Raw genomic sequence first — 23,120 nt, forward strand, 5'->3', positions numbered from 1 at the left:
CAATGCTTAAAATAACCAAACACAAATTGTTACATATTGACTTAATAATGAATGTAAATGTAGAGTGAAGAAATCACTTGAAGTGTCTAAGTCTCCAGAGAGACGCCGAGTCGACCTACATTCTATACTGAGAAGCTCTGGAGGCCTGCAGGTGCAGAGGAACCATCGTACGAGACTCGGGTTTGGTGGGGCTACAGATCTGTTATGGATCTGATGGCTCATTAAATGAGCCATTTTCAAAGTCCCTTATGAACATGTGCAAATTAAACAGTTAGATTCAGGCTATACCCAATGAGACGCAAATCAACTCATTTCAGAGTTAGGAACACTAGAACCTCACTTCCCATGCATAAATACAGCACCGATACAGTACTCAACTTTACACACATTTAGAGTATGCTTCGGTACAAAAGAAAGGTACATGATTTTCCAAATATCGTCAGCCATAGGGTTAAAAACATGGCCATCTATGCTGACTACTTCTATCGTCAGCATTGTGCTATGCTGATATATTATGCTGCTACAAAGTGATAAATTATCATTCACAGACAGCAAAATAACACACCTCAGGTTATATTTACATCATAAATAAAACAGCTCAGTTAAAATATCACACAGTCATAAATCAACATCATTACTGTAAATGAAACCAATTATTTCCACAAGAATATAGTGTTTTGCTAAGTACCTATTACAGTTACAGCTGGGGCAGTTTTAAAATTAACAACAGGATCACGATTAAATTGGTTATCTGTAATGCTGACAACATCAAATGCAAAACATTATCCTGGCTGGAGAAGGAGTAGTTGTTTGTGTACAACCTGTGGCCACCATGACAGAATTGCACATTCATTTTAGGTGAACTAATGCACAGCTTTATACCAATATTTTCATTTGTAAGTAAACAAATTTATATGTAAATAGTGTTTATTGCTGAAATGTCTGCACAACATTATATCCCATCGATTATGTGAATAAACATTTAAGAATGACCATCTTCGAAACGTACCAAAATACACAAATTCTTCTAAAATCATATATTTTTGCACTGGATTCAACTTTAAATTTCCTAAGTATACAGTATGAGCGACAAAACACTTTATACATCAATAAAAAAAAGACCTTCATCCAGGAGAACATCACACTAACTCATGGGGTGAAACCCTACAGTGAACATGAATTATCTACATGAGAAAAGCTGATATGTGGCTTACGATCACATCAAATTCGGAATCATATTAAAGGACGTATTAGCAGCTATTTGATTCAGTAATTTAAAACAGCTCATGTATTAAGGTACATCACACTTCTAACAGATCTTCTAAAACCAGGTTAGAAAATCGTATTTAGTTTCACAAACTCTGCCTCGTCCTTTTTGAATCAGCAGCACAAAAGTAGTCCGACAAGAATATGTTCGCAGAAAAGGTGTAACGGGGGACTGTGTAAGTATTTAAAAAGCATATGGAATGGTAACAGCCCAAATATGGGGAGAAAAGGAGCAGAGATCTTGGACGAGAGCAGTCATTGCATATAAAAACATGCTTTACCCGTCTTGGTACGACCATGTCTCTGGCTTATTCACACAGGAAACTATGCTATGCTAACCCGCAAACACTTGCGGCTGAAGGGGGGGTGGCAGCCTGTCGTTCTCCACGTTCTCCGCATCGATTGCGGATGCTCGTGATTTGATCTCCAGTGGGTATCGCTCCAGGATCTCCTGCACCTCGCGGGCCACGCTGTCCTGCCATTCTGCCAGTTCGGTCTGCAGGCTCTGCGCCCCCTCCATGACCTGCTGCTGTCTTTTCTCAAGGTTGGATAGGACGCTGAGATTTTGATGGATCTGGCTAAGTGCTGGATTGAAACGGGAACCACTCTGGAGCCAGGCTGCAGGATCGTCTTGCCTTCGAGGAGAAGCCTGACCGGACATGTAGCGCTCAAAGTCCTCAGGGCTGAGATTCAAGGAGTGGGCATCCAGCTTCTCTATAAAGGCAACGGCACAGCACTGCAGGGAACACGTGATGAAGATGAAATTGAAATGATACAATGAAAAATTACAAAGAAAACACATGAATCCAAAAGACTAGACTAGACTAGACAGGAAGGTTTATTCCCAAATGCCATCTGACTAATCAGCCTGCAAATTTCACAGTGGCCCTAAACTGTTTTTGGACCCTTTTGCCACAGTTAAAAATGTATTCATTTCATTCCATTAGATATCAAACTAAGTGGCATATATTTTAAAGAAAAATGTATAGTTTTGAACCAAATTATTCCACAAAATTTGTTTAATGCCAAATTATGGCCACATTCAAATTATGTGTAGACCCACCAGATTAGTGAAGTAGTATCCATCCTCTCCTGTCATGAGCCTTGAGGGGTTGCAGAAGCGTGTGATGTACTGAATGTTGGACTGCAGCCGTGGCGGGTTGGCCTTCAACACGATATAGATGAGGGTGGGTAGGAAGTCATCTGCAGAAGCTGGTTCGTTCTTGGTGACCCTGATGGCGTTGAATATATGCTTGCTGCAACTGGTGATGAAAGCCAGTTTATCCCTGGGCACACGCTTGGAGTCCATCTCAATAACATCTGTGGTAGACAAAATAAAATCTGTATTCTGATGGAAAACAGCAAATAAAGGACAAAATAATACCAAGCTTTGCAGACTCACCCGTGATGGCTTTGACTACACTATCAGAGACTTCTGGGATCTCCTCGTCCACAGGAACACACAACATCTGAATGGTTACCCAATGTAAGGCCCTGAAAAACCAGCCAACCATTTTTCAAGGAGCTAATCAAGACTTCAAGGAGAATGCCGTAAAAGCATTATACTGTGCTTTCTTGAGGAATATGCATTCTTTAACTTTACAGTGATATGAAGCATTTACCAATGTTGTTATTGTTAACTAAAAACAAAAATATTAAAAATAGGTTTTGTTCATTTATATAAAACTGAATTATAAATATAAACAGATGTAAAACTTAAACGGAAATTAGAAATGTTGCCTTCATAACTAACTGAAATAAAAGTAAGCTGAAGTGCTAAAATTACTAAAATATTTTACAAAAACCTAAACTAAAAATGAAAACTGAAAAATATTAAAATAAAAGCTTATTTCAAATGATACAAATAATATATAAATACAACTAAAATATCACTGGCTGACCGAATCCTGCGCTGGGTGGCCAGGTCTTTTTTCTCATCATCTGAGGTCTCTGGACAGAAGACGCTCTTGTAGAGACGTGTCATGATGTACTTTTCCACTTGGTCCATCACCCTGTCCACCTTCTCAGAGGAGCCTGAGGAAAGAGGAACACACTGAGGTTTACATCTGTAAAGGAAGCATTCATCTGACTTCTGGCAAAAAAATTCAAACCATTAAAAGTTAAGTCTAAATATGAATGTTTGTTTGTTTGTTTGTTTATAGTTTAACGCCATCCCCTGCTACCTCAGCTATATTCGTAGCGAGAAAGAGATTAAAAAGGAATGATTACATTTTTTTATTTTATCTTAGATAAAAATTCGAAAACTAGATCTGGTCTTACTTCATTAAAAATCTTTTCATAAGAGTCAACTGAAAAATAACGAATTCTAACAGAGTTCAGACTATCACAGTCCATCAAAATATGCTTCAGTAAGGGCATAAAGGATGATAAATATGAATATATCTCAAAGAAATGGAGAAAATGATCCGATCACAGCATTCTACAGAGAACAGCCCCTTCCACCAATATACAACAAAATATCCTTTAGATACCTCACATACTTGTGTTTTCCTAACAAACATGAAATCTGTGATGCTCATCTCAAGTTTGTTACACAAACCTGCTCCCACGTCACCATGCTGGGACAGCAATGAAGTTTCTTTGATGGTTAGCAGACATGGTGGCTGGGTGTACAGGATTTGCCAAAGTGTAGTTATTGTTAACTAAAACTAAAATTATATTAAAAAAATGTGTTTAATTAAATAAATCTGAAATAAATATTATAAGGACAAAAGCACATACAATTCCTAAAATGTTAAATAAAATTAAAAGGAAACTGAAAATATCAAAATAAAAGTATTAATAGTATATAAATATATCAAAATAACAATGATTTGCCTCCCCTGAATTTAGGTCAAAATGCTGAATTTGATCCACTAGCCAATCATATCTTATAGCTGCCATTTACAAACTTTTCAAAAGTCCTTGATCAGGTTCAAACACTTTTAATTAATATTGAACAAAAAAACTAAAAAAAAATCATAAGTAATTTTTAAGTTTGTCATGCTCTAAAAACTAATGTTTCGTGCTGCAAAAAGCCTAAAATACACCATGAAGGGGATGGCTGACTGCAATTTTAGAAATATTAATGTCCTAGTCTGCCCATATTTAAATAATAATAACAAAGATGAAAAGGTTCCATTTTGTAAATATTTCCCGCTTTCTACATAATTCTGCCTCCGCCAGTACATAACATTTTTAGATAATATCTTCTCTCAAATACGATTACAAAAAAAACATCCGGTCAGCAAGTGCATCAGATTTGGTAGTCACTCAAATGGATTCAATGAGCAATTCGAGTGATTCAAACCAGTAATTTGAGTCTTTTTAGACAGATTTAGCACTGCTAGGTTTCTCTGCAGAATGAATCCTACCTTTATAATGATTCAAGAGTCGGTCAGACATGCCCTGATAGAAGTCCTGCACACACTCAGACAGTTCTTCAGCACTAAGATCCTGCATCTCCGAACAAATACAAAAAAAAATTAAATGCTTATTGGAATGATTAACAGCTAAAAGTTGATGTGGGCATGTGACCCTGGTTCTGACCTTTTTATTTCCCATGCTGTCTATGAAAGCACGGCTCTGCTTTTGGATCTCTCTGCCGGGCTTCTGCAAGGTCTTGAGGAACTCCAAGAAGTCTTGTGACGCACGATCGGTCTCGATGCTGGACTGACGGGTAATGGAAGGACTGGGCGTTTTCCCCTCGTGGCTCTCTGAGGAACAGAAATAAGCGCACAGTATGTTTACAGACAAACTGTATGAACATAAAGTGGATATTAAAATGGATCGGATGAAAATGGAAGTTCAGCAGAGTCAGTTTTCATTGCAGAATGGCATGTGAAATTAAGTAATTTCCCATCATTCTATGTCCAATGGGTAGCCAAATGTCTTCAAAAATCAACAGATTAGTTAAGTAATAAAGGCTGAATTAGACATGACTTTCTGCAAAGAATAAAGAAAAACTCCACTGAATAAACCAATGTAAAATGTCATAATATTTATATATATATATATTCACAAGCCCAAATCAACTTGTAGCCCATAAAGGGAGAGAACCTTCTCAAAAGTAGGCCATCCTACTGAAATATTGATCTGTTACCATGCCAACACCTTTGACATCAGATCAGTCAAAGATGGTAATAGAGTAGCTGGATGAACAGAGAGAATTCTGGTACAAGCATGCTTTAACTAAACACTACACAAACAGACGCACCAAATGCTGTTGCACCTGTCTTTCTGAACACCCCATTGACAGTAATGGAGTGTTAGAAGAATTTCAGCCTGAATGCATGCAGCTCATATATATACACAACACTGATGCATTGGTTTGTTTTCTGTGATTTGTGCTGGAGGACTACAGTGACGTGGCACTAATACCCACCTCTCAGCCTCGATACCAGAGCTGCCACCAGATTGACAAGAAAAGAGGAGGACGCATGACAATGAGACAGTGAACGTTAAAAAAAATGGTAGGGTGAAATCATGTCTTTTGACGCACACACAAGTAACATAGAGAAATGAACAAATCCACAGTATAGATCAGGGCAGTATGTCACAAAGAACATCTGAGGGGAACATAAAATGTTCAAATAAAATCTGAACTCTGAAATGTCTGTTGCACTTTGTGAAATACTTTTAGTAAAGACACTTTTAAACAGCTACCTCTTCAACACAGAACATCAAAACACACACAAAACGGGGTGGTCCACCTCAGAAAAGACAAACACTGCAATCTCCACCCACGTTTCCTTTTCATTACCCCAGATCTTTCTTCAGGCTCTGTCGGTTACCTTCAGTGGGGGAGCCCATATCCCAGGGTTGGGTAAAAATGCCCTTCAGATCCCTCAGGAGGGTTTCTCCATGGCTCTCCCTCCTGCCCTGCAACTTCTCCTCTTTCTCTTGTTTCTCTCGTTTCTCTCTTTCTTTTTCAGGGGGGACTAAAACACCCAGGGTAGGCAAAGGGAAACGGGCGACACAAAAATGGAGGGGGAGTTGAAATGGGTGGGTGGGTGGGTGGGGGGATTACAAATATGGCACCATAGGAGTTTCAGATGAGAACGTGAAAAAGATGAGAGGTGGGGCGAAGATCAGACAGAACGGCAGAACAGCAACGAGATGAAAAAAAGTTGAGAGATGAATGGTGGATCACTTGATGAAATAAAATCATCTCATAAAAACATGATAGACAAATTATAAAATCATGACGTGATCACAAATGAACATAAATGCATCAAATCATGCAAAGATTTATTACACCAATGTTTAAAAGTTAAGGGTCAGTAAGATTTTAGTTTTTAAGAAAGAAAAGAATACTTTTATTCACCAAGGATGTTGATACAATTTATACAAAAAAATTATAAAAAGAGACATTTATATTGTTACAAAAGATTTCTATTTCAAATAAATGCTGTTAAAAAAAAAAAAATTCTTAAGCAGCAAGATCCTTTCTGAAGGATCATGTGACACTGAAGACTGGAGTAATTATGCTGAAAATTCAGCCTTGCCATCAGAGGAATAAATTACATTTTTAAATATATTCAAAAAGAAAGCAGTAATTGTAAATTGTAATAATATTTCACTATTACAGTTTTTACTGTATTTTTGATCAAATTACTTCTTTCAAAAACTTAATTAATAATTCTTACTGACCCCAACATTTTGAATGGTATGCAAATGACTTGACGTTTCAATGATAAAGCCTTTTAATTACAATAATTTATGTCTAATAAACTAATATTAAAATAGTATAAGTTCCAAATTGCTGTTTGAATGGTGCATGCAGGCACAGTTTATGGCTTTATCAGAGAGATGTCATCTAATGACATGGTAAAATCAAAATGGAACTATGTATGATGATAAGGGAAGTAATTTGCATATGAAAATTAGAGGGAATCTAGAAGCAAAAGTGCAGTTTTTTTTATATTGGGCACTAGGGGAAAAGTGGCAAAGAAAGGAAAAATCTACAGCACTGACTCAGCTCCACTGTATTTTCAACCAGTTTTTCCTTGTCCAACCTAATACCAACCTAAGACATATTTTATCAAGGGCAAATATTAATTTTGTCGGTTGCAGACACCAACACCAAATCGAATCCACAAGCCACACCCACTGCTGGTCATCAGCTGACTCCTCCCACTGCAAAACAACAATAATCACACTCATATCGCTCCACCCCCACCCTCCTCGTACCTTTTTTAGGTGCCGTGCGGGAGGAGGGGCTGAAGAACTTCTTCACGGTGGTGACCTTGCGGGTTTTCTCATTGGTTTTCTTCTCCTCAAACTTGGAGAAGGTGGCGAGAGAGGGCTGAGAGTGGGACTGTGGAGGCTGGGTCTGAGAGGAACTGTGACTGCTGACATAAGCCGCCTCCTCTTCTCGTTGCAGCCTGCGACAGGAAGCACGTCATTACATCAGTCTGTCTGAACATCATTTTTTGCTTTATGAATCTCTCTCATGACGACATAGAATGATTATTTGACTTAATACTTAAACTAACAAAACACAAGCACTAGAGTTTAATTCCACCTTCATGAGAGTTTCATAAGCAGCATGTCCAACTCACTTCTCCGCCAGAGCCCAGTCCTCCTGGATCTGTCTCTGCCGGGCTCTCTGGTATTCCTCCCTCCAGCACTTGGAGCACAGGCCCTGCCAGGCAGCATTGCCATAGTAACCGCAGCCTTTCTTACACAGCAGTTCTGATTGGTCCACATGGATCCCCCGTCGCTCCGAGCGCTGACTCATTGTGTCTCTTTTGTCTAGGTAAAGAAACAGGTTTGAATTTGCATATCCTGTCTGCAGTATGCAGCAAGACAATAGACATGCAACTCATGCAGAACATACCACAGATGTCAACATTGCTAAAAACGAGACATGAGGAGTCATTTCAATAATCTGAGCAGAGCTGAAAGTGAAACTAATGTGAATATCAGATATTCACACTTAGATTAAAAAAAAATAAAAAATTATATATATATATATATATATATATATATATATATATATATATATATATATATATATAAATAAATAAATGAAAATGCTAATGAGACCTGATGTCAAACAACCAATTCAAACAGCTGCATCTCAATCGTAAAAAAAGTAGTTCAAACATATTTGGTCTCGTCTCTTTATAGTTTTAACCAAATAAAGGCTTGAAAACACAAACACTCTGATCAACACCGGTGACATGACATTTAACTCCGGGTATTACATCACATACTGACATCGTTCGTTCAATACCGGGGGTTGTAGCTCATTTTCAGTGCTAACTAAACATTTATTAAATGTCTAATGGAGAGTTTAAAATCAACTTAGAAAATATATCGTCTACTGAAAATAACATTGAATGCAATTCACTTCGCGGCAGGTAAACACGTCAAGCTAGCAAAACTGCTACGCCGGTAAAAACAAACGCAATAACTCACGTTCAGCAGGATGTAAGATAAATATGTATCATTCCGTCTAAAACTACATTAAACAAAACATTTTCAACAGAAACAGCAAGTTTTTGTGAGCAATGTCAATCTACCGGACGGCGACAGATACCTCGTCAGCGGTCTCTTCTCCGGGTCACAATGACATCATATCCTCGCGACTGGTGGTATGCGTTGTGTGGGCGGGGCTATATGTGGGATGAGCTCCAAAATGTCAACAGTCCAAATACAGCGCATACATTTAAGTATTTCATCACCTTTTGTACTTTCGTTTTCCAATATGATAAAAGCATTTGATGAAGCATTATTATAAACGCTTAAAATTAAAAAAAAATGCCCTGTTTCAAATAAATTGCAAAATATATGGTTTATTATCAGCACAATAAGAGCCAGTACAATAAAGAAATTCAAACAACAGTATTCACCAAATGTACAACAGAGAACAAATATGCATCAGGTAATAAATAAGCAACATAAAGTAAACTGGGCAATGACTGAAAATAAAGCCCAGTTAGGATTATCAGATGCATTTTTATCTCGTATTAGATATTCTGCTGCCAAAACACAGAGAGCTCATGCAACTTCATGTGGCCTTCACAGCTCTCACAGCAATCCAATGAGAGACAGAGGTTTCAGATGATTAAATTAACAAATACTGCTAAGTCATATGCAATTGTTGAGGGTTATGGCAATTAAAAGCACGGACAAAAGCTATTGGCAGCAGAAAATAATTTCATAAACAGTCAAAGTATAGCAAAATAGGCAATCTAACCTGCAATAAGGTGGCTAACAGTCTTTAAGAACAATTTTAAATATATACTTCTTTTGATTCATATTCAGGACATGTCATATTCAATGTAGCACGTACGTAAACTTATTCTTAAAAATACATTTTTTAGAAGGTTTTTATTTTACATAAATCAATAATTGTATGCTTGCCTAGTGGTGTAAGGTTATTTAAGAAGGCTTTATGTGAAGCTTTGGGTGGCTGTAAATACCAGATGAGACCTTTGTATTGTGTTAAAGTCAATATCTGCATGATAGTGCTTGTCATCATTGGCAACATAATACAGATCAGGTCCTACATATAAATGAAGTTAAACAAATGGGGTAAAATCATTTTAAAATACTATAGGGAAAAAAGGTTTCCTTCTTAAGAAATACATCACAAGCAATAACAAACGTCCAATTTCCCAATGTGAGTCCAGCTGGTTGATTCTTTGATCAAATACATTCATTACACCTAACACAAAAGCGTACTTTGCAGAAATGCTGTAATAATTAGAACACTGTTTCACATAAATTCACTTCCTCTGAGGTCGATTCCAGAAAACCCCTTTAAAACAACAACTGGAGGGAACAATTCCGGCTTTATTCTAAAGAAACTAAGTTAAACGATTACTTACAAAAACTAAAGAATCGATAGAGCTGCCCATAAAGAAAATTTTGGGTTGCAAATTGCAGTTTCACGAAGAAACAAAAGAGCAACTGCCATAATAACAGCCATCTTATTCAAAAGCTTGTCATTAATATTTCCATTCATTTCGAGAAAGATTCCATGATCTTGCTGGTTCATTGTAACTGTAGACAGCAGCAAACATCACTTGCTCAGACCTTGATCTCAGTTCTTGGCAAAACACCTGCTAAAACACTTCACCTTCACCACCAGGTGATTTTGAACTCATAGATGGGCCTTTTGCAGTAGTAGTGGTTGATGAGGTGTTTGTCACACACGCCGATGCATTGCTGGTCAGCAGAGATGCCACGATCTGCCAGGTCGCTCACTATGCAGTGAAGAAGGTCATAAACATCAGCCACTGCCTCCCAGGGCCCAAAGGACACGTCAACCTCACAATGGTGCTCAAACAGCTTGGCCTCACTCTCTGAACGCTCAAACCGCAGCGAATTGAACAGCGGTCTTTCATAAGGGGTGATAGGCATCTCCTCCTTGTACACGCAGATCTTCAGTTTCGCAAAGCGAGCCTTCCGCTGCATGGCGCGAAGTTTTGCGATCTCCACAATGCGCTCAAGATTTTCTGGAGCAAAATGGAACAATGTTTAGTTAAATGAAAACAACTTTTTTATTAATTTTCTTTATACTTTTTAGGGGTGTAACAATGTATTGCATTAATGCAATACAAAAAAGCAGCATGCATTGTGGATAGTGAAAATATGTTTATGTATAGTTCACCCAAAATAAAAGTTTAAATTTATGGTAATGACCAGGGCCATGCCAAGCAAGGGACGGGGCCCAGTGCGAGTTAGAGAAAGCGGGGCTCCCCTCAGTCGGTCTGTTTGCGATCGCCATTTACCATATGTGCTACAAGTTTTTTTTACTCTGGCTTTGTTCAGAGTATCGTATCTTGAGATCATTATCGTGTATCGAACCGAATTGTGACATGAGTGTATTGTTACACCCCTAATTATTTTATTTTACCTTTATAATAGGGCAAGAGATCAAGAAAAGCCTGTCGCACTTTCTCTCCGGTAAGTGGCTGCGTGTCTTCCAGGCTTTCCAAAAGAGGCCCAATAGCATAATACTGAGCTTCTCTGTGCACCGCACGAACACGGTCCCTCTGAGGCAGCTCACCTTCTCGCAAGAAATTCAGAATATCCCTAAAGCCAGAGAAGTGTATATATATAAGCACTTCTAATAAGCATGCGATTTTAAACTGGATATCGAGCAGTTATTTAAGTCATCCACTGATGAAATAATAAAAACAAAAGCTAAATTCAGATAATCATAATGTTTGCTTTGTATTTTTGGGTACTAGGCACTAAACATAATCAGATATTCACTAAACTAAACACTAACCCAAAATATGCTCCATCTCGGTCGATGAAATATCGCCCCTCTGCGTCCCGGGGAATTTGGTGGCGGCCACTAAACATGGCGGCCAGCATAGTGTCCTCATAACGTCGCAGAGTGGACAGCCGAGTGGTGAAATATGTTCCTCCTACATTCAGCGGGATGACCTCGGGGAACTATGGAGAGAGAGAGAGAGAGAGAGAGAGAAGAAACAAAAATATCCTTTTACGTTAGTCTGAATTTACACAACATCTCAAAGTCTCTAATGGTCATCAAGGCTGCATTAAACACAGGAAAAATAATAATAATGTGAAACAGAATTACAATTTAAAATCACTGTTCTCTATTTTTATACCTTTTAGAATGTAACTTATTCCTGTGATGGTAAAGACATTTCATCAGTCTAAAATGTTGAAAACCGTTGTGCTGCTTAATATTTTTGTGAAAACTGGGATACCTTTTTTCAGGATTCTTTGACAAATAGAAAGTTTAAAAGAAACAGAAGTGATTTCAAATAGAAATGTTGTGTAGCATTATAAATGTATTAACTTGTTTTAATCAATTCAATATACATTTCTTTCAAAAACAGAAAGTGTAGATAACATATTTCACTGTAATAAGGGTCATCATTATGCACCAGGACTGAGACGTGTATCTTTAGCATCTTCTGAACTTTTGAAACATTACCTACTAACCTGAATGCTGTTAATTGTTAAAATTATCTTAAAACCCGGGTGTTGGACTAAGCATTTACACATCTCGACAGGTCACTCTGTGTTTATCAGCAGTCTGACTCTGCAAAACGCGATTAGTTGGTTTAATCCAGTTGATATGATTTGATTGACATGTGAAGTGAACCAATCAAAGGCGACGTTCACCCGCCCCACTGGGATAAAGGACCAATCAGATTGCAGTAATCGGGACGCAAACACACTCAATACATCTGTTGCCTATGGAAACGGTTATGATTAAACGCAAAACGCTGGGAAACTACACGGTTCCTCCAGATCATTTTTGGAAAATGAATCACATTGGGGAAAACGCAAATGATAGTGGACATTTCATAAATCACACTTATAGTACAACAAACTACTCCGTGATGATAATAATAGCACATCCTCTGTAAACCTCGGGGACTTACCTCCTCAGGTGCGTCTAAAGTGCGAAGGGACTTCCCTAGATTAAGATTAGGGACAGGTATGACTGGTTTGCGATATTCCTCCTCCCCGGTGTCCGTGCCCGACATCGCATCTCCCTGATTTTCAGTGTCACTCGCAGCCGAAAACACCACCATCACTCTCGGCTGAGGAGGGACCGTCCGCCCCTCCTGCGCGAACCTCCTCACCCGTGATGTTGCCATTTGGAGCGGAGCTGCTGCGCTAAAGGAAAGCGGAGGCGGTTCTCCGTTTGTTTCGCCTGCTCCATTATGCTGCATGCACACACCACAGCAGGTTTGATAATAGTTCAGATTCAGGCCCACACGTAGACTGTCAGCGATTGTTATGATGTCCAGGACGGCAGGGTAGCACTGCACACCCCGCGCGAGAGGCGTGGTCTACAGGCTGATCAGGTGGATATGAAACTGCTCTTGTGCTCGGTAAAGCACGTACGCAAATTGCGTAGGTGACAGCGCACGCCTGGAATGGTTTCAGCTGTGTACTCCGCTACAGGCGTAAACACTGAGATTTACAAACCTGCGTAACTTGTGTACACGTAGTTCATCAGGCTTCACTTTTATGTAGGGCAGAGTTTAAATTAGTTAGGCTATATAAAATTCAGGGCTGCCAACTAACTCTCACGCATTGAGCGTGAGACTCACGCAATTGACACTTTTCACACGCTCTCACGCCACACATCCTTTTTCTTACGCACAGAAAAATTGCGGAGCAAAGAGGTACTTTTAACTAATTCTCAGCTCTTAGATTCCGTCAATTTATTATGAAATTCAGACAAAAATACGTTTGGCGCTTGTAAATGTGACGTGACAGATCGCTGAGCGCCTCAGTTCAAGTGCACGTGAACCGATCATCTGTTACTTTTTTATTTAAAGATGCAGTAGGCTACAACTTACCGAAAGTATACATAATATCGACTAATTAGTGTTTTTCAACCACGGAAAGAGGTCAGTATAACAGCAGGAGAACAAATATGTCACATAACGTTACATTTACCTCAGGAAAGCCATTTAATGACCATAGCATGTTAACTGAAAAGAAAAAAAATAGCTAGAGGAGATGTTGCTAAGCACTATATTACATATTTATTATATTTTTACTTATGTCATTAAATAATTGTTATTATAACAAAAACTGCATTATATTTAATTTAATTAGTTATTTTTAACCCTTAATAATACCAGCAGATTGGGCCCTCTATGTTTACAGCATTAGGTGAGATTTTTTTTTCAATAAAATTTAAAATAAACATGTATCCAAATGAGTCAATATTGAATCAAAATCGGAATCAAATCACAAGAATGGAATTGAAATCTTGAAATTTTTGTAAAGCAATAATAAAAAGTGTATCCTACCAGTCATTGTACAATGTAAACATTGTAACATGTCACTAAACTTCATAAAATTCTATTTAGTTACCAAATGTTTTGACAATCACAATTACCCCCCCCCCCCGTATAAAATATACACACACACTATATATGTTATTAATTTTTATTCATGTTTAAGAATTCTCTGATTCCAAAATAGTGTATGTATCCACCACGCTCTTTAAGGTAAAAAAAAAAAAAACCTCTGGACTTTTGGTTGTACCCACTGATCTATATAATGTCATTCTATATAGATCAGTGGTTGTACCTAGGATATCTAAGTCCACTATAGGAGAGAGAGCATTTTCGCATTTGGCTCCTAAACTCTGGCAAAGCCTTCCTGATGATGTTTGGAGCTTAGAGACAACTAGCCCTGTTTAAATACACCCTATCTCTTTAGCCAAGCATTCACATAATACATCTCATGTACTCCAGTTATATCAGATCGAATACACATTATTATCTTTGCTTGAAATATTATGAACAGCAGCTACGTTAAGTATTTTCCATTGCTTTTCTATTTCTGTTCTGAGGTAACTAGAGGGTATATGCCAGCAGCCCAGCTCTAGTTTGGATCCAGCCTCGTCTACGAAGTTTTCAGATGCCACAAAACCTGTGAGGAGATGACTCCAACTCCTGAGAGGACTTCAGATGATGCAACCTCTGAATCATCATGCACCAATGCTAAATTCTATATTATAATCATTATGCTCACAACTTGTAATTACTTCAGTATAAGCTCATAGTGTCTGCCTAAAATGAATACATAATTGGCCTGGTTTCACAGACATGGCTTAAATTAAGCCAGGACTAGGCTTTTATATACAAGCCTTAGGAAAGAAAAAGGAGGGAAAAAAGCATTACTGGTGTCCATCTTGAGACAAAGCAATTGTTTTTCAGTTAAAACAGCTCAAACATGCATTTTAGTCTGAGACTTAAGAATTGTCTGTGGAACTGGGGGGATGTTAGCTAACTGTGTGATTTGTATAGGCTATGTACATTTCTGAAATACATTATTTGTAAGCAGTCACCTCTGATAACACTCTAAATGGTAATGTACACGTGCATTTTCTGTAAAGCTGCTTTGGAACTATAGTTGATACTTTGACCTATATCCTACTATTTAATGAATAATAAAATAATTTATGAATGAATATAAATAAATGAATAACAAAAACTGTGTTTCATTTAAAAATTGAATATTGTAGGAATGACCCAAATCCTACAGTCAACAATTCTGATGTAACAACAGCCTGAACGCTCCACCAATCTCTTTCATGGAAATATTCTCCTCGCACGGCATTGGCCAAATTTCACTCAACCTGAAAAGAAGGGCAAATCTAATTGGTCACTTTGCTGCTCACGGAAACTGCTGACGGTTAGGTGATCTCTGCGCAATGGCGGAGGTCAGACACCGGTTCGGGAGAGAAGCTTACAAGCGTTTAAAACCGCAAAATCTCCCGCTTTTGGATAAAGACTATAAACCCGTCTCACAGGCAGCTTATGTTGCAGCTTTAACAAAGTCACTACAGCTCTGCGAGACTCGAAATGAGAGTGTCCGCGCTGTTAAAGGACTGTGTGAAACCAGCCCGGCTGTTCTGGAGACTGCAGAAGAGAATGTAAACAGACTCTTTACCCGCTTCACGGGTGCTGGTGGAGATACACACAGCTTGAAAGTACCGTTGAACTTCTGCTCTGGAAATATTAGTAAATGGAATATATGTCGTGTATTGAAGTCTAATGCATCTCCAGTGCACGTGCCGTCCTGGAAGAGCCCAAGTTGGGGAACACATGGAAAACTTCATAAAAAGACTCTCTATGGAATTGCAAATGCTCAGTTTGTGTCTTTCACCAGAGCTTACAGTGGCTCGCAAAATAACGGCAGTCGAGCTGAGCCACTATACAAATCAAAGTCTGGTTATTATGACATTTTGGGAGTGTCTCCAACAGCCACGCATGCTCAAATCAAGACTGCTTACTATAAACAGTCCTTTATATATCACCCGGACAAGAATGCAGGGAGCGAGGAGGCCACGTTCATGTTCTCTCAGATCAGTGAGGCTTACCACGTCCTGGGTAATAAAGCTCTGAGGAGGAAATATAATCGAGGGATCCTGAGTCAAGCAGACCTGCTGGGATCCAGTAAACCCACTGGTAGAGAGAGTCCAGCATCAGGACAGCAGACCAGAGCCAGACACTCCCCCTCTGTTGGAGCCGCCCAGCAAAACATCTTCGACTTTGATACCTTCATCAGATCACACTATGGAGAACAACTTCAGAGAGAGAAGCAGCTCCGGCAGCGCAGAGAGGAGATACTCAGGAAGAAGAAGGAGAACTATGAGGATGTGAAACTGGGCCGGTTGAAGGAGATCACTGTGGGGTTAATGCTGGCTATGGCAGTGGCAATCTTACTTAGCCTAAGGTCTAGCAAGTGATTAAGATACAGGGATACTTGAAGCATATCTCTCAAATTTTAACAGCCAACACACAAATACATGGTTCTGATATTTTACATTTACCTTTTTTTTTTTACTAACATACGGACAGTTGCAACAACCCCCTCAAAGTTAATACTTTGGCAAGATACCCATTAAATATCCACATGATATGATAATATATTATCATTTGTGCCATTGTAGCTATAAGTGTGTGCTCTACCTCATCTGTCAAACTTTATTCAAAATCTAAGGATTAATAAACACTTGTGGCTTTACTTTGCACAAAGGCCCTTGGTAAAAACTTACCAGTTTATTAATATTATTTGTCTGGCTTCACTTCACCTAAGCTACCAATTCAAATTGTATAATAACTGTCAAGTATTGTGTTCAAATAAACGTCTGTGACGTGACAATTAAAGTGTAACTAAATCACTCGGAAGAATGATGGAAGAGTTGTGATTGGCTATACAAATGTCGACTGCTAATACAAAATGTTGGTTCAATCTCACATTGGGATGAACCTGGAAATGGAGATTTGCTGAAATTACAACAATGCAATTTAAGTGTACCTTCTGCATGGAGGAATGTGTATTCTGTGGATGTAGATAAGAAAAAATAAATTCTTCAAAATATTTCAGCAACTTTGTCTTCGGTCATTGATTGTATGGAAGTGTGGTGTTTCTAGCAGTAAATGTTTATTTTTGAGACTTTTGTGTTGTAGTTTCATTTGGGTGCTTAAAGACACATCCCCATAATAGATACACATGTGCATATATATAACTGTTGTAGTCATAAAACATTTAGACATGTAAATTATGCTTGACCTGGGCTGCTTGAACATGGGTTCAAATTTCTGACATCAGAAATACTCAAATAAATGCAGAGTACAGTGATAATGTGTTTGTACAAAAGATATTTACTTCAGTTAATACACCTATGGTGGTTATGAGGAATAATAATAATAATAATATAATGAATTTCAAACAGTGATATTGCTTTTTTCATTTTGGATTAGAACAGCGCTGGGAACAGAATACAAGACTACATGATGATACACAAAGGAAAAACCAACCGAACTAAATACATATCAAGAGAACAAAGTGGAAGAGTCTTTATTCAGGTAAAATGGAGGATTCAGCTCCATCTTGTGGTTCAAAACCATGACACATAGAAAAATAAACCATACAACTGTCGTTAGCAGGTGTAAGAGGGAAAGTGTCACCAACAAACTAATGGACAAAAGGACTGTGCTAAACCGAGGTTCTACCTGAGCTTTGAGAGACCTAAGGAGAATCTATAGGATACCAGCTTGTGTTGGGAGCTGCCTGTCATATTTCATTACAAGGCTTCATATTACCCATATTACAGCATACAGAGCAACAACAGAGAGAGAGAGAGAGAGAGAGAGAGAGAGATCTGAATGTCGTGATCAAGACATCCCATTTCCATAGGTTGTTGGTCGAAATGAATCATGATAACTACGTTAAATTGTTGCTCTCGCTGAGACAGGTGTATAATCGTCGTGCTCGCCTCACATGTAACACAATTACACAACTTTAAAAACAAAGAGAGAGAGAAAATCTCCATCTGGGATACAATGAAACAAATTGTGGCTGTTCAGAACATACTGTCTCAGGTGAAGAAAGAACATACTGTCTCAGGAAGTGATGTAAGTGTGAGGGAATAAACGAGGTAACAATTATGACACCACTAGCGAACTAAGCTACGGACAAATATCTACATTAATGCTACTCGTGACTATCAATGTAATATCAATAATGATGATCTTTTTTTTTTGTTGCTTTGTTTTTCTTTTTTCTTTTTTTGTCTTTTTTTTTAAAAGAAATCATATAAATGTGCTGTCTGTGCAGTCGTATGTTGATGTGTTTAGTCATCTGCAATACTTTCCATAGAAAAATATTAGCAAAAAGCAGAGAAAAAGTGCTGGACATCTTGCATTGAGAATCGTCTGGAAACTCGTTGTTTCTAAGTGTTATTCTAAGTGTTTCATGCCATGATATCAACAGTACGGTTACGGTTCAGTCAGTGAGAACGTGGCAGACATATAAAAGCGTCCTTAATATAGACCAGATCTGAATGTGCTCCTTAAATGTGTGTGTTTTTTTTCTTCAATTGAAATCACATGTTTATGATCGGAAAAGAGTCTTTACAAGTTGATTTGTCTGTTTTGACAATTTGGTCCACACTACAGTCTATTTTACAAATCATTTAAGAGTTTCCACATGCCAAATCCATCTGTGAACTTCCTCCAGCGCGGGGGAAACTTACCGTTACAATACAACACGATAACAAAATAAAATTAAACATCTAATGAATGCCTAGAAATGATTAAAAAGACATTTGGGACAAAAAAATGTGGAGTTAACCGATTGAAATTGCCATTGTAAAAACTTTGGTTTTTTTCATAACCAAGCCTGAATCCTGGGACAGCTGTTTTCTCTCAGATAAAACAATACAGACACCCTAAAAGTACAGAATATTATGACCTGAGACTAGATGAGACCTTATTCTTGAACTTGCTGGCGAAAATTGCTAAAACGTGGTATCTGACACACGATATTTCCAATCACTTACTTGGAATGAAGACGACGCGATTCTAATAGCGAACAGTTTTCAGTGAAGGCACTCCAATGTTAGATGTGGAGAGAACGTTTGATAAACAGTCACGGGCTTCTTCGACGTATTCGTATATATTCTGATAAAACATTGGTTCATTAAGTATCTCTCTGTGCTTTCGTTAGGTCTTAAAGAGGCTAATTGATTTTGAATCATTCATTGGCACATATAAAAAAGGCCAAAGGTAGTTTTAAACCGACATTGTTCTCGGCGTATTAATCGGCGTAAATTTTTACGCAACCGAACGACATCAAGTGAATTTCATTCCTACTTTTAAAAAAACAACTAAAAAAGACAACAACAACTAAAAGACCAATTCCTCAAGGTGCAGCTCAAAGCAACAGCTATTTTCAGTGACGTTAACTACCAGTTGTTCACTGGCTCAATGTAGCAACTAAGCTTGATTGCGATAACAAACGTAATCTCAGACCGTTCGCAGGTTAATTAATCACCTGAAAACATAATTCAAGAGCATCAATCGGTTTGCCTTTGTAGAGTGAATACAGCCAAATGCAATTCATCTTGAATTGTCATTTTTTTTTAAATTGTTAAACATCTAAAATGTGTACTAATTAAAATCATTAATGCAATACATATAATTCTGCTTCCTTTGTCAACGTAGCAACTGTTCATCCAGCTCACTAACAGAGTAAAATATATGAAAAAAAAAATGAAAAAATGATAATCTTCAGAATTAATCAATAGACATGTATCAAAAGTACATCATTTAAATGTAATCCAATACTGCCGGCAGTCTATTAGTCTAAAAATATGTAACCTGACCTTTTATAGTCCCTTCCATTACAAAAAAAAGAACACGTATAACAATATAAGACATCAATATGTAAAAGACAGCATCTATAAATAAGCAAACCACACCAACAAACAAAACAAAAAAAATCTACCATTAGTTTATGCGTGTAAATAAAAAGAACTTAAATGTACTATGTGATATGCTGCAGGACTGCTAAATAGCTTAGGGACGTGAGGAGGTGTTTGCTTCCACAGCCTGTGGCGAGTAGTAGTAGTAATATACAAATATAGATCGCTCTTGTCAACAGTCACACACACTCACGCACACACAAACAACCGCACACTCAAGGTTCGCACACAGACGAGCGCGTGGCACCACCGTTCTGTGCTTTCGTTCACAAAATCAACTGCATACAATGACACAAGGGCCGGAGGTGAAAAGTGAGCAGGTTTTGAAAGGTGTTTAAGGAGAGAAAGAACGTTTCTACAGAGGTGCGAAGTCCTCGCCGCGTCCTCTGACGCGCATGTGTAGCGATTCACCTCAGGTTCCTAACGTTAAAAGAGCTTTTCGTTCACAATCTACATATTTTCCTCTTTTTTATGTGTTAAACAAGAAATGTGGATGAAGATGTGTCCCGAGTCCTCCGTCATGTACAGTATGAAAAAGTCCATTTTGCAAGGTGGTTTTCCAGTTGTCTTGGAGGACAGATGCGTGCCGTGAACATACTCTGAAAAGCTCGTGTGAACAGCGAATGGAGAAGCTGGTGAAAAACCTGAAGTTTCGAGTTTGCACGAGAGCCCGCATACTCAGCGTCCGGTACCCTGGTGCTGAGGACCAGCCCATACAGTGCAGTGGCCACGGCCACACCATAGAATTAGAATTTATAACACCATAGATATTGGATTAGAATTGTAATTCTATGGGCCCAAACCGCCCAACTTGGTTAGAGGTCTCTGATGTATGGTTCGTTTATAAGAGGATAAAAATCAGGCTTGTTCATTCTCTTTAAAAAATATCTTGTCAGGAATATTTACTCAAAGTACTGTACAAATCCTTTTTTTCTTCACTATCTGTCTTTGTTTTGGCCTAAAAGGACGTTTATTATTAAACAAGACCTCTGCGAGCTTCAAAACGCAAGTCGCGGAGGCGATTAAAGCTATGGGAAAAAAATAAACGAGCGCTACCCTTACAAGAGACCTAAATAACGATAAAAATTGACACTTAGCTATCAAGTTACGAAATTTCTCCCATCTCCCATTTGCGTCGACCTTACAACAACAGTATGAATTTTTGCATGATACGTGGATTCTTATTTACGACGATTATTTTTCGTTCGCATGATTTTTTTTTTCTCTTTTAGGCCGTTGGCGTGTAAAATCAAAAGGAGTGCTGTTTAGAGTCAACTGACTGTGCAATCTCTCGGTGGCAACTTAATTGCTATAAAAAGGATTTTCTTCTCACATCGGAGAAGCTTCCGAACTGTGAAAATAATGCGGGTTCCATTACGCTGGAATCCATTGCGTACTAGAGTTGCATAGCCATTGGATGGCCTCCTCTGGGGTAGGGAGGGAGAGGCAGGTGGGACGGTGCACCCGTGTTCCTTCAGCCAACACTTGCTTTTAAATGCTTGACTTTTGGTTTGAAACCGGTTTCGAACTAGTCTCTGCTGATGGCCGAAGCATACATGATACAAAAGAGGAAACTCCCAAGAGTCTTGAGAACTGATAAATTATTGTAACAGTTATTCAGCATGTTGGTGAGAACATCTCTATTAGAAATAGAGACACTGTGATATCATAGTGTGTACTTGTTTTTTTTTTTTTTGTGACTGTCGCCAGTCTTGAGAATATTTAGTGGGGAACGCTCCCTCTCCTGTGCTTTTAAGTTTTGTGTCTTCACCATAACCCAATGGTGTTACAGCCCTGTGGCCAGCAGGGCTGTTAAGTGCTTCACAAAATAAACAGACTAAAAACTCATTTCCTTTTCTTGTTCTCGTCTCTGATAGCCCACTTCTAAACAGCGATTTGAAAACCCTTGGGTTAACCGGTGGTGTGTGTGCACCAGGCTTGGCCAGGTTAGCTCAGTGAGGGACAAAGTGAGAATAAAACGACAACACGGCGGTGGCTCAGAACTCCCATTCGTGAGGCTCGTCGCGGTTCGCCGCTTTCTCCAGCCTATGGATGATGTTGTTGAGGTTGGCTGCTTTCTTCTTGCGCAGACTGCTGTCCTTTGGGTTTCGGCAGGGGGTTGGAGCGGCAGTGGGAACAGATACGGACTCGGGAATGCCGAACAGGCTGTCTATGATACCTCCCCGTGGCCTGCTGGTGCCAGAAGCGCTGGGGAACTCGCCCTCGCCCTCTTCGTCTCTGTGGCTGAGGCCGGGGCTCTCCAGGATGCGCTTGCGCTCCTCTGAGCCGCTCGGTCGGCCCTCCGCTGTGCTGTCAGACTCGGTGCCGTCGCAGCTGTTGTCTCCCTCGCCCCCGGACTTGCCGGCCCGCGCCGAGGGGGACCCGCCTTCGCCAGCCGCTGCCTGGATCTCTTCTATAAACAGCTCTCGTCGGATACGGGACCTGCGAAAACAAGAACAAGACTCATGAGAACGGGAATACAGGCAAGTGGTAACTAATGATGTTTTATTAACAAAGTTCGGGAGGAGCACGTTCAGATAATTAAACCTAATTAAACACCTGTGGAGCGCATTCAGATAATCAAAGCTAATTAAACACGAGTGGAGCACATTCAGTTGATCAACCCAATCAACGAATTAAGAGGTATATACTGTATACAGCAGACTTACCTCCATTACTCTGGGTTCAGGCAAAAAATTCTGAGCCCGGAGCCCTCTCCCCGGACAGCACGCCAAATACGCATAATCTTTACTCTGTTTAATTTGATGTAAGTGTGAACTCGTGAATAAAGTTTTAATAATCGTTCTAATGCTATGAAAATAGGGAAGTCCACACTATAACGACACAGAAGAACGAGACAATTGACCGTTCGCAAAAGCCACGCCCCCTAGTTATTGTTACTACGCCCGTCAAACAATTGAGAAACAGACACATGGCTGGGTTGAGCTCCATACCGGTATAAGTGATTGGTTTTGGAGTAATGCAGCAGACATATCCTCCAGGGCACGACAGAAAGGGCTGCAATATGCAGTGGAGGGATATGTTCAAAATGTTAAAATAAGCAAAGACGGGAATATTACAACAATCGAGGCCAGTGCTTCAAGTGGGG

At 39.0% G+C, this 23,120-nt stretch overlaps 4 protein-coding genes across 20 annotated transcripts in view; 1 reads left to right on the forward strand and 3 right to left on the reverse strand.

Moving 5' to 3' along the window:
* Positions 1 to 557: 557 nt before the first annotated feature.
* rabgef1 (RAB guanine nucleotide exchange factor (GEF) 1) lies at positions 558 to 8,866 on the reverse strand. 11 transcript variants are annotated; one of them, XM_081355239.1, is made up of 11 exons: positions 8,813 to 8,865; positions 7,830 to 8,022; positions 7,459 to 7,652; positions 6,060 to 6,206; positions 5,651 to 5,671; positions 4,816 to 4,982; positions 4,641 to 4,722; positions 3,168 to 3,300; positions 2,669 to 2,760; positions 2,330 to 2,586; positions 558 to 2,002 (listed from the first exon to the last, which is right to left on the reverse strand). In XM_081355239.1, exons 2-11 carry the CDS (start codon positions 8,006 to 8,008, stop codon positions 1,601 to 1,603), a joined length of 1,674 nt encoding a protein of 557 aa, XP_081211365.1. In that variant the 5' UTR covers positions 8,009 to 8,022; positions 8,813 to 8,865; the 3' UTR covers positions 558 to 1,600. The 11 variants fall into 11 exon arrangements, with proteins under 11 accessions (XP_081211365.1, XP_081211362.1, XP_081211367.1 ...); XM_081355236.1 differs by having other exon boundaries at positions 4,641 to 4,728; XM_081355241.1 differs by lacking the exon at positions 5,651 to 5,671.
* A 178-nt stretch (positions 8,867 to 9,044) lies between these two features.
* On the reverse strand, positions 9,045 to 13,053 carry kctd7 (potassium channel tetramerization domain containing 7). Its single transcript, XM_081353624.1, has 4 exons — positions 12,651 to 13,053; positions 11,516 to 11,685; positions 11,138 to 11,316; positions 9,045 to 10,736 (listed from the first exon to the last, which is right to left on the reverse strand). Exons 1-4 carry the CDS (start codon positions 12,942 to 12,944, stop codon positions 10,360 to 10,362), a joined length of 1,020 nt encoding a protein of 339 aa, XP_081209750.1. The 5' UTR covers positions 12,945 to 13,053; the 3' UTR covers positions 9,045 to 10,359.
* Positions 13,054 to 15,418: 2,365 nt separating this feature from the next.
* On the forward strand, positions 15,419 to 16,592 carry dnajc30a (DnaJ (Hsp40) homolog, subfamily C, member 30a). Its single transcript, XM_081353544.1, has one exon. The coding sequence runs from the start codon at positions 15,452 to 15,454 to the stop codon at positions 16,487 to 16,489; it is 1,038 nt and encodes a 345-aa protein (XP_081209670.1). The 5' UTR covers positions 15,419 to 15,451; the 3' UTR covers positions 16,490 to 16,592.
* Positions 16,593 to 17,579: 987 nt separating this feature from the next.
* Positions 17,580 to 23,120, reverse strand: part of cux1a (cut-like homeobox 1a) — a 126,333-nt gene continuing 120,792 nt past the window's right edge. For all 7 annotated transcript variants that reach the window (XM_081353540.1, XM_081353541.1, XM_081353537.1 and 4 more), the window contains one exon: positions 17,580 to 22,453. In XM_081353540.1, coding sequence (XP_081209666.1) covers positions 22,009 to 22,453 — 445 coding nt within the window. In that variant the 3' untranslated portion in view covers positions 17,580 to 22,008. The remainder of the gene's footprint in view (positions 22,454 to 23,120) is intronic.

Source organism: Scardinius erythrophthalmus, assembly GCF_964197995.2.
Source record: "Scardinius erythrophthalmus genome assembly, chromosome: 23".
In the NCBI taxonomy this organism is placed as follows: Eukaryota; Metazoa; Chordata; class Actinopteri; order Cypriniformes; family Leuciscidae; genus Scardinius; species Scardinius erythrophthalmus.

Excerpts from the sequence above, each read along its gene's own strand:
- dnajc30a (XM_081353544.1), top strand. The coding sequence starts at position 15,452 with ATGGCGGAGGTCAGACACCGGTTCGGGAGAGAAGCTTACAAGCGTTTA.
- rabgef1 (XM_081355236.1), bottom strand. The coding sequence starts at position 8,008 with ATGAGTCAGCGCTCGGAGCGACGGGGGATCCATGTGGACCAATCAGAA. Across the intron at positions 6,207-7,458 it reads CCGCACGGCACCTAAAAAAG|TCCCCCCTGAAAAAGAAAGA; the intron begins GTACGAGGAGGG and ends TGGGTGTTTTAG. Across the intron at positions 4,983-5,650 it reads TCTGGTATCGAGGCTGAGAG|AGAGCCACGAGGGGAAAACG; the intron begins GTGGGTATTAGT and ends TCTGTTCCTCAG.
- kctd7 (XM_081353624.1), bottom strand. The coding sequence starts at position 12,944 with ATGCAGCATAATGGAGCAGGCGAAACAAACGGAGAACCGCCTCCGCTT. Across the intron at positions 11,686-12,650 it reads CTTTAGACGCACCTGAGGAG|TTCCCCGAGGTCATCCCGCT; the intron begins GTAAGTCCCCGA and ends CTCTCTCCATAG. Across the intron at positions 10,737-11,137 it reads TCTCTTGCCCTATTATAAAG|AAAATCTTGAGCGCATTGTG; the intron begins GTAAAATAAAAT and ends ATTTTGCTCCAG.